This window comes from Elephas maximus, chromosome 4 (genome assembly GCF_024166365.1).
Source record: "Elephas maximus indicus isolate mEleMax1 chromosome 4, mEleMax1 primary haplotype, whole genome shotgun sequence".
Taxonomy (NCBI): domain Eukaryota; kingdom Metazoa; phylum Chordata; class Mammalia; order Proboscidea; family Elephantidae; genus Elephas; species Elephas maximus.
Window position 1 is genome coordinate 109,478,828 of NC_064822.1, and position 9,403 is coordinate 109,488,230.

At 55.0% G+C, this 9,403-nt stretch overlaps 1 protein-coding gene across 1 annotated transcript; it reads left to right on the forward strand.

The window, feature by feature from the left end:
* The first annotated feature begins 373 nt into the window (after positions 1-373).
* Positions 374-1,999, forward strand: HOXC12 (homeobox C12). Its single transcript, XM_049883315.1, has 2 exons — positions 374-983; positions 1,761-1,999. The coding sequence occupies exons 1-2, from the start codon at positions 374-376 to the stop codon at positions 1,997-1,999; spliced, it is 849 nt and encodes a 282-aa protein (XP_049739272.1).
* Positions 2,000-9,403: the final 7,404 nt, after the last annotated feature.

Genomic DNA, 9,403 nt, shown 5'->3' on the forward strand with positions numbered 1-9,403 from the left:
TAGTACATCTGGGGGGGGGAGTGTAGGGCCTAGAGATATATATGTGTGGGTATTTTTGGTGTGGCTTTTTTCCTCTTCTCCTACCCCGTGTTGGGCCATTGCCTCCTCTCTGCCTTAGATTTTATATGATTTAAAAAAAAATCCGGCGAATAAACTTGCTCCCTCCCTGGTCCCCCCTCCAACTGGGATTGGGGAAGAGGGAAGTTGGAGTTGGCGGCGAGTGGGGAGTTGGGGGGGGATCCGATGTCCCCACTCCTCCCCCTGGCTGCGGCGCCCACGTGAGCTGGGCGGCCAATGGGTGGCCGGTGCAGGTTTAACTACGTTTAATGTCAGATAGCAATAAAGTAGAAGCTGCCGGTCGGGCCCCGCGGAAATGGGCGAGCATAATCTCCTGAATCCAGGGTTTGTTGGGCCGCTGGTGAACATCCATACGGGAGACACCTTCTACTTCCCCAACTTCCGAGCATCCGGAGCGCAGCTGCCGGGGCTGCCTTCGCTGTCCTACCCGCGCCGCGACAACGTGTGCTCGCTGCCCTGGCCGTCGGCAGAGCCGTGCAATGGCTACCCGCAGCCCTATCTTGGCAGCCCAGTGTCGCTCAACCCGCCCTTCGGCCGCACCTGCGAGCTGGCGAGAGTGGAGGACAGCAAGGGTTACTACCGCGAGCCATGCGCTGAGGGCGGCGGCGGGGGCCTGAAGCGTGAGGAGCGCGGGCGCGACCCCGGCCCGGGGGCCGGGCCTGGGGCAGCACTGCTGCCGCTCGAGCCGTCGGGGCCGCCTGCGCTTGGCTTCAAGTACGACTACGCGGCGGGGGGCGGCGGAGACGGAGGCGGCGCGGGACCCCCGCACGACCCGCCCTCGTGCCAGTCGCTGGAATCCGATTCCAGTTCGTCCCTGCTCAACGAAGGCAACAAGGGCGCTGGTGCCGGCGACCCTGGCAGTTTGGTGTCGCCATTGAATCCCAGCGGCGGGCTCTCGGCCAGCGGTAAGGATCCCAGCTCACTCTTGAGGCACAGTCAGGACAGGACATCTCACAAGGCGGGCAGGGTGGTACTGAACTAGGGCCGCCTTGGGTGACAAAATGTGTGGCAAGGAAGCACTTCTTTAAAAAAGAAGTGTGGGTGGGTGGAGGAGCCCTATAAACATGTAAATATCTCCATAAAAGAACCAGAGAGATTCCCTTCTTAGCCTGCTTGCTGGCTGGAGTGGGTAGGGAGTTCGGGAGAAGGAGGATCCTTACTAGGACTTCCTCAGGCCTGGGGATGGGGGGGAGTAGGACAGCCTTGTTCCTGTTCTCCCAGGCCCTCTGTTCGCCTTCCATGTCCCCCATTACCTACATATTTTCTTTTAAGAAATGCCAGTGGACACAGTTCACTCTTTGCCTCTTGCCCATTTCTGTTCTAACTGCTCAGGTACTCAGTTCTGGAGGGTGTGAGAGACAGGCCAGGAAGAGGGGAAGGAAAGATGGCAGAGGTTTGGGGCTAGGAACATAGACGGGCCAGGAACACTGCTGCAGGAGGGTAGGGTTGAGGAGGCACAGAGAAGGAGTGAAAGGAAAAAAAGAGTGATGAAGATGAGGGAGCTGTTGGGGATGGGGATCTGGGTAGAAGAGGCTACAGGATGCCTGGCAGAGAGGGGAAAGGAGAGGACCGGCCTAGTGTAGGACTTGTGGCCAAGGTGAAAGGGGCTGGGAAAAGGCTGAAGGCACTGGGCTGGTCGCCCCGTGGTCCTCTGGCCAACTGTGTGGTTCATCTCCACCCAGGCGCACCCTGGTACCCGATCCACAGCCGTTCACGGAAGAAGCGCAAGCCCTATTCGAAGCTGCAGCTGGCCGAGCTGGAGGGCGAGTTTCTGGTGAACGAGTTCATCACACGCCAGCGCCGAAGGGAACTCTCGGACCGCTTGAATCTTAGTGACCAGCAGGTCAAGATCTGGTTTCAGAACCGGAGAATGAAAAAGAAAAGACTCCTGCTGAGGGAGCAAGCCCTCTCCTTCTTTTAGGGGGCGGGGACACGGGCACCAGCCCCAGACTGAGCCTGGCCCTGGTAGAGAGCAAGAGGGGACGCCGCCTGGGACACCGACCCAGCTTAGAACCCCAGGCGTCTCTGGCAGGCCCTCCCTGGACGTCTTTTTGTCTGTTTTGTTCGTGGTTCCCTCTCACACACCCCCTGCAGGCCCTGCCAGGTCCCAGAGAGAAGGGAAGGAATCCAGCCAGAAAGAGGAAGCCCCACAGCTGCGGAAAGTGACAGGGGCAGGGAAGGCGGGGGGGGGGCACGTAGGAGGGGCTAGTTTATTTGAGGCGGTACTGAGGCGCTACACCTCCCGCTGAGGATCTGCGGCCTAGGCGTCCCCTTCCCACCACTTCCCTTCCCCGGTATTAAGTCTCTGCCTGCAGGAGCAGGCGAGGGTGGGACGGCGAAACCAGGCGCTCCCCAAACTCATAGTTGGCGGGGTAAGAGAGGCTGGGGCGCAAAAAACAGAGAGTGAAGAATAAGTAGAGAGAGCGGAGGAGGTCTAAGGTAGCTCGGAGAGGATAGGAAGAAGTGGGGAACCAAAGAGGAAGCGCGGTCTAGGAGAACAGAGAATGATCAGCAAGGCCCAATTCGGCTCCGTTTGGGTCCTCCAGGCCTGCACACCAAGCCGGCGGAGGCGAGGGCGTTAGGCAGATCAGGCTGTGGACAAGCGGACCATCTGCCTTATGTTCCCTATAGGGCAGAATACCCGAACGGTTTCCTGGTCCCAGGCCTCTTCCGAGCCCCCTGCCCACCCGGGACGAACATCCGCTCACAGGTGTGCTGCCATCCATCCTTCCCGCTGCCTAGGCCACTGCGCACGGAAGCGGCAGGCAGGGAACTGAAAGCAGAGCGGACTCAGCCTCGGGTTCAGTAATCACCCCAGGGACCCCGCCCCCCACCTGGCCCTCCCGTAAGCCCAAGTGGCTATGGAAGGGGCTGCGGAGAACGGGATTGATTGGCTGGGAGAATTTCTGGCAGCCTCGGGCAGCGGCCGGTGATTCTCCCTTCCTCGCTGGCGTTCACGGTCACGGCCGGAGGTTGAACCAGCGTAATTTACGAGCCGGGAGGAGAATCCACCCTTAAAGGGGCTACCCGCCACTGAGGCCCCGCTCAGCCCCGGTTTCCCAGGCTGGTGACAATGAAGGAGGGGAGCGCTGCAGCCCCCCCCACCCCCTTCTCTCTTTTCCCCACCCCCACTTCACCCACTCCCCAGCGTAGCCCTTTGCCTCTGGCCCGGCAGTCTCCACCTCCCGACCTTCAGTCCCAAACACAAGGACCAGGGCAGAGTGTTGGGGCACATCCCCAGAAAGGGCTGGAGGCCAAAAAGTGGCTTCTTGGTGCAGGAAGACCTTTTATCCATAAGCTCTTTAAGGTCCAGTCCTAGCCCAGTAGATCCTAGGCTGGCTTTTCAGTGAAGGAGCCAGCAGTGGAGCCTGCCTCCACCTACTCCCTCTTCACCCCACTAGACCAGAGTCCCCCTGGGGTCCCATCTGTTGTCTTGCCCATGCCTGGAGCAAGAGGGGTGAAAAGTAGACTTGATGGGAGTTAAGTTCAGTCTACACAGTGTGAGGACTGCTAGCTTAGAGGTCTTTCCCCTGGGAAGATTGCTGGCAACCCACAGAGCTTCCCACTATCCCCCCAGCATACAGCTTCAAGTCCCTGTGCAGGATCATGCAAAGGCTCAGGCAAAAACATACACACACCTGAGTCCAGCACGCCCCTGGGCATACCCTGGTCTCGATCCTGCACTTGCAGGCAGGAAGCTTCATAGCCCAAGACAGCCCTGAAGAGTGGAGGTACAATCACACATCCCCACCGCCATTGGCACCTGGCACACTTCCCCACCCACATACATTTGCCCCACCCACGTACAAGTTCTCCCTAATCACCACCACTCCAGCTGCCCACACTCTCCCCTGTGGGCTGGCCCTGGGTATGAAGCAACCCCCTTGCCTGGTCATCCATTGTACCGCTTCATGTAACCTCCCCCCCATGACCCCGTGGATGCTGGGGTGTTGGATTTGAGCTCCACCACCCCAGTCCAACTCCCACAGCCTAATAAAGATGAGAGATGAGAGCACTCCAAAGGGGTGGGGGGGGACAAAGATATGCAATACCCTTTTTCTGTCGCTTTAAGCTTGACTTTTGTGAGCTTCGCTGTCAAACTGTGTCCTGTCGAACTGTGTCTGTCACTAGTACCTAGTGTAGTCCCTGTGGGTAGTCACCCTTCCCAGTTCTCTGTAGTGTGCCCTCCTATTCAGATGTCCGTCTGTAGTACGTTTTCCCTTGATATAGTCCTTGTACAGAGTTGTTTCATTGTATTAATATTAATAATAATAATTAAAACATGAATGTATGATGATGTGATTTTTTTAAGAACATTTTTTAAAATGAGCCTCCACACGTGGTCTCCTCTGCCCAGAGAGAATGAGATACCCAGCTTCCTGGCATCTCTCCCACTTTATTTTCTCCAGTCCGGGTGAATCATAAAAATAATAAATGTGTAATAATAAAGGAAGAGTGGCAACAGGGGCAACAGAAATATATGGGCAACCAAGGTCTGTTGATGAGCTGCCATCCTCCATTCCCAAGCAATGACTAGCAGAAAGAAAATTGGGGGGTGGTAGATTGGGGGATGAGAGGAAGTTCCAAGGAGTCTGGAGCTGTAAAAATAATGTAGACAGCCAGGAGGAGACCAGCTTCAGGGCCAGATAAAGGAGGTCTTTGAGGTGAAGCCTGGGTAGAGATGTGAACGGGTTGGAGCTGGGACTCAGAGCCATGAAAGTCCCCTTGGGGGGGCTGGGGTGGGGGGTTTGGCAGGTTCTCAGACCTAATCCATGGTCCTAATCCTGAGCTTCACTCTGAGAGAACATTTTGTGCGCTGCAAAACAACTGGGAAGGGGACTAAAGACCCGCTGGAGCTGGTTAATTAGGCTCCACCTCTGAAAGCCAGCTACCCCTGCCAGGCCACAGCCAGGGAGAGGTCCAGGTCCAGACCAGTTACCACGTCCTCCATGAGCTCTTGAGCCCCCAGGCACCTCCACCCCTCCACTGGCCTCTTCCTTCCCAGCTGGAAGCCCTCCCTGTGTCCCCACCCTCTGTTCCCTGTTTTCCTTTCTTGCTGCCTGGCTCCAGTCACCAAGTCTCCTCCAAATTCCTCCTCACCCTCAGGCCTGATCAGGAATACCAGGGGCCCCTGTGAGCCCAGCCTCTGAGCGACGCCTCCTGCCCTGAAACCTTTCTTTCTCTCTCCCTCTCCTTTCTTACCCCTGCAACTACAGCAACTAGCGAATTTAGACCAAATCTCATTCTCCCTTCATCCCTAACCCCAAACTGCCCTGTGCAACTGGGGTGGACAGAAAGGAGATCGGAAGCCTTGGAGGTACTCCTACAAAGCCCCACAGAGTGCAGGAGAGGCAGGGTCCAGGACAGCTTCAGGCAGCCATGAACTGGGGGAGGGGCTGGACCACTGCGGCCAGGTCTGAATAAAGGGGCGGTGGGGGGTGGGGGGTGGTCACAGCCCCAATGAATCCAGGCAAGAGGCTACCTGTTTCTTGAGGTGTGGCTACACAGGAAGCGGGAAGAATCAACAGTGGAGGCATTTCTGGCTAAAAAGAAGGGAGAATTTTTTTGGGGGGGAGCACAAATAGCTGGCCCTTTATTCCGGGAGACACTCTTGGCCTGAGGGAAGGCACCTTGTTGGATTGTGTCTATGCAGGCCCTTAGACTCTGACTGGAGAAGCTGTTAGAGAAGGAAAGACACTATATTCTCCTCCCTCTGGCTGAAAAACAAGTCCTTGGGTCTCATGGCCAAAGAAGAGGTCATGGTTGGAGCTGTTGCCCAAACATTCCAGGTGAGGCTGGATCTGGGAGAGGATTACATCTCTTCTGCAACGTTTTGTTTTATTTAAGCCCCCAAACTACAATTTATTCCACTAACTATATGACAAAGCACCCCCTGTGTCTCTAACTAGGTCTTGAAGAGCTAGGAAAAGGGGGGGATTGTCTAGATGATTTAGGTAGAAAATAATTCTGCGGTCGTGTGTGTAAGCTTGTATCATCCAAATGAGTTGTGTATTTGGCCCTGATTATTCACACAGTTGTTCTACTCGGCTGACTTGCCTAGAAGCAGCTAGGTTATTTAAAGCCACCATCTAGCTGGCGGGAGATAGGCCCGGCAGCCCGGGTTCTGAAGATGCTAGTGAAGCCGGAAACCTGGCCGGATAGATGGCTCAGACCCCAAGCGAAGCAGAGACACCCGGCCTCCGATCCAGGAACAAAACAAACCCTGCGGACCTTGGGTTCCGGCCAGACCTGAGCCCCCACTCACCCTCCCCGCTATGTCCAGGAAAGCAGGAGCCGCTTTTAGACCCCTGCAAAGCGGGAAACGCACCTCGGAGCCCCCAGCCCTGTCTGCGCTGCGGACACACGGGGGTGCCGGTGTGATTTAGCGCAGAGTTGGTCTGCAGGCCGGGTAAGCGGAGCCTTAGGCCGTAGCAGCCGCCCTTCTGTGTCTGCCTCTGTGGAGACCGCCTTGCAGGTTTTCCGCGAGCAGCGTGGGCCCCCGGCCGCAGCCCGGGCCGCTTGCGCTCCCCTCACCGCTGCGGCCCCGCGCTGCGCTAGCGGCGGCTGCTCCAGGGGAGGCCCCGAGACAAAGGCGCATCTGTGGCCGATGGATGACGTGAGCGCCTGGGTCGCCCCCCACCACACTCTGGAGCCCACAAAGTTCGAGCCGATGCAGAGAGTTCTAGGACCAGGGCCCGATTCCCTGCCAATCCCGGCTCGGGCCCGAGGAGATGAAAGCCGGCACCCTCACAGCCCTGGCAGAACCGTGTGGCTCCCTGCCCAACTGCGCCGGCCGCACTGGTTGCCGCTTGCGGGCCTCCGGGCCCGGCGAAGAAAGGGATGACCCCTGCTGGCGGGAGCAGTGGAGGCGGCCACCGCGAGACTCGGACCCGCCCAGCCGCTCTTCCCTGCGCAGCCCTGCCGGGTGCCGCAGCATAAGTTAGTGGGAGCCCTCGAAGAGCGGCTGGCGACTGAGGCACTGACCCGGCTGCGGGAACCTGGTTTTTCTCCGAAGTGCCCTCCCTCGGCCCGGCACGACGCGTCCTCTCTCCGGCGGCCCGCCCACCCGCTTCTCACCGCCGCTGCTCTGCCCCGAAGGTTCCTAAGGCCTGCGCTGCCGGATGGAGCCCGGGGCAGGAGCCGAAGACCTGGACTTCGAGGAGACCAAACAGGCGGACCTTTATCTAGTCTGACCCAGCCCGTTGCCGGTTGGTGATTTCTTCTCTGAGCCAGCCGGAGACAGCTTCCCGGGGTCTCAGAGACCAGCCTTCTCCTGTCAGTTTCCCTGATCGGGAATGGAGAACTTCCTTTAGGGACAGGTCCGCGCCGGTGGCACCCACCGGCAGTGCTAGCTTGGAAAGCTCCCTATGAAAGGTGCATAGTCCACGTAAGGAGAGGAAAAGATGTTCACTAAAATACACACTGAGTACTAGCCACCATAACAAGTATAACGAGTATAGTATATTGAAAAACACTCTAAATGGCACTGTTACCTATATGTCATGTAAATTCTGTGTGTGGGAAATACTTTTCTCTAAAAATATACATACAGAGGCACTTTTTAAGACTTCATGGGAAAGCAATCTACTGGGAAAAGATTACATAGAGCATGTGTATCTACCAGGTGCAAAAACTCATTTACCTGTACAAACAGTATACTTGCATGTATCACACACAAAGTATATACTTAGCTACTTAGCTAAAAACATGTGTTTAGCTACATTTGCTTATACACTCCATAGGGCATGTAAAGTCAGTGTGTGAAAAATGCATTCAGATATTAATATCTCCACATAAAATATTGCATGGAAAACACATCCTATCGTATGTACACAAAACGCCTATCTACCCAATGTACAGAAAATAGATTCTGTAAATTACGTCTACATACATGGTGTACATGTACCAAACACATAAATACATTGAAAGTACGTTCTTTGGGTTAACAGATCATTATATTTACAATACACATTTCTCAGGCGATCATAAAAACTGTAGCAGGAGAAAGCTCAGGCACTGGCCATGACAATCTCCATCAGCTGCGCCTCTTTCTCGTCCTTCTGTATATCTGTTTGTCTATTATTCCCATCTTTTAAAGCCCCCTTCTATGTCTACACATATGTTATTTATATAATCAGAGTCTCCTTTCTCTGCTTCCCCACTGTATCTCCTGTCTGAAGTCGGGGTCTATATTTAGATCAGTAAGCTACATCATGCCTGTATGGACACATTCTTCTAAATCTAATATAAATATATTATAGAGCTATTCTGCAGGCCATTTAGGAATGGGGTGGGGGAGGCAGCGGCCTGGCCAGGCGTTGTAAGAGGCAGATTGAATCCTGATTTTGTGATGAGTGCTCAGGAGCTCCTGGAGGCCCCACTAGCTAAGGTTTGTTTAAAATTTTTTTAATTTATTTTTCAGTTCTGAGTCTAGGGAACAGCATGAAGCAAAGACTGGACCTTGGCTTTTATGTCCCTCTTAAACCGGAGAGAAACCCCTATTTCCTCCAAAGACAGCCAGGGCAGCCAAGTATCCTGGCCTACTCACCTCCTGCTCCCATCCTTATCGGCCAGGTCTACACAAGCAGCAGGGAAAGGTGATTCAATAACCCAAGTTTTCCTCTTACAAGACCCACTCCCAATGCTTTCTGAAAGGCAATAATAACCTAAAGCATTTTGGGGTGCTGAATTAACTCTTTTGATCTCCTAAAAATTAGTCTCATTTGGGTCTTTCCTTAGCAGCTGAAAATCAGGACTCCCAGATTCATGCCTGTGGAAAAATACCTTCAAGGACTGTGCAGTCACAAAGAGCAGAGATACTGTTTATGAGTTGACGGGTTCCGTGTAGACACGGCCATATTTTACTGTCGAAAAAAGGAATCAATTAATTAACACCTTGCGATTCCCTGCCCCCACCCCCCCACCCCCGCCGGCCGGCGGCTGCTCAGCTGAGCCCAAGCGGCTGAGATAGATGTGCGTGGCCAGTTGGCTGGTCTTGTTAACAAGCCTCATCATAAAGATGGAGATGATAAGGAGCGCGAGGAAGCCCTGGCTGCCGAGAGGGGGGGCTCCGAGGACCCAGCCCAGCAGTCTGCGGGGCAGCGGCTGACCGACCAGAGCTGGGTGCTGGCCCTGGCACCCGCTCCTGTTTGTATTTATCCAGAGTTCTTTCCTTTTGCGGCGTTCATGCTGTGACCAAGGACCAAGTAATTGCCTCTCTCTCCCCCTTCCCTGAATTTTTCTTTTTTTTTTTTATGAGCCCCAGAACAAGATTAAAAAAAAAAATAAAAGTATATAAACCTCTGGCCGTGAGTGCCCGCGTTGC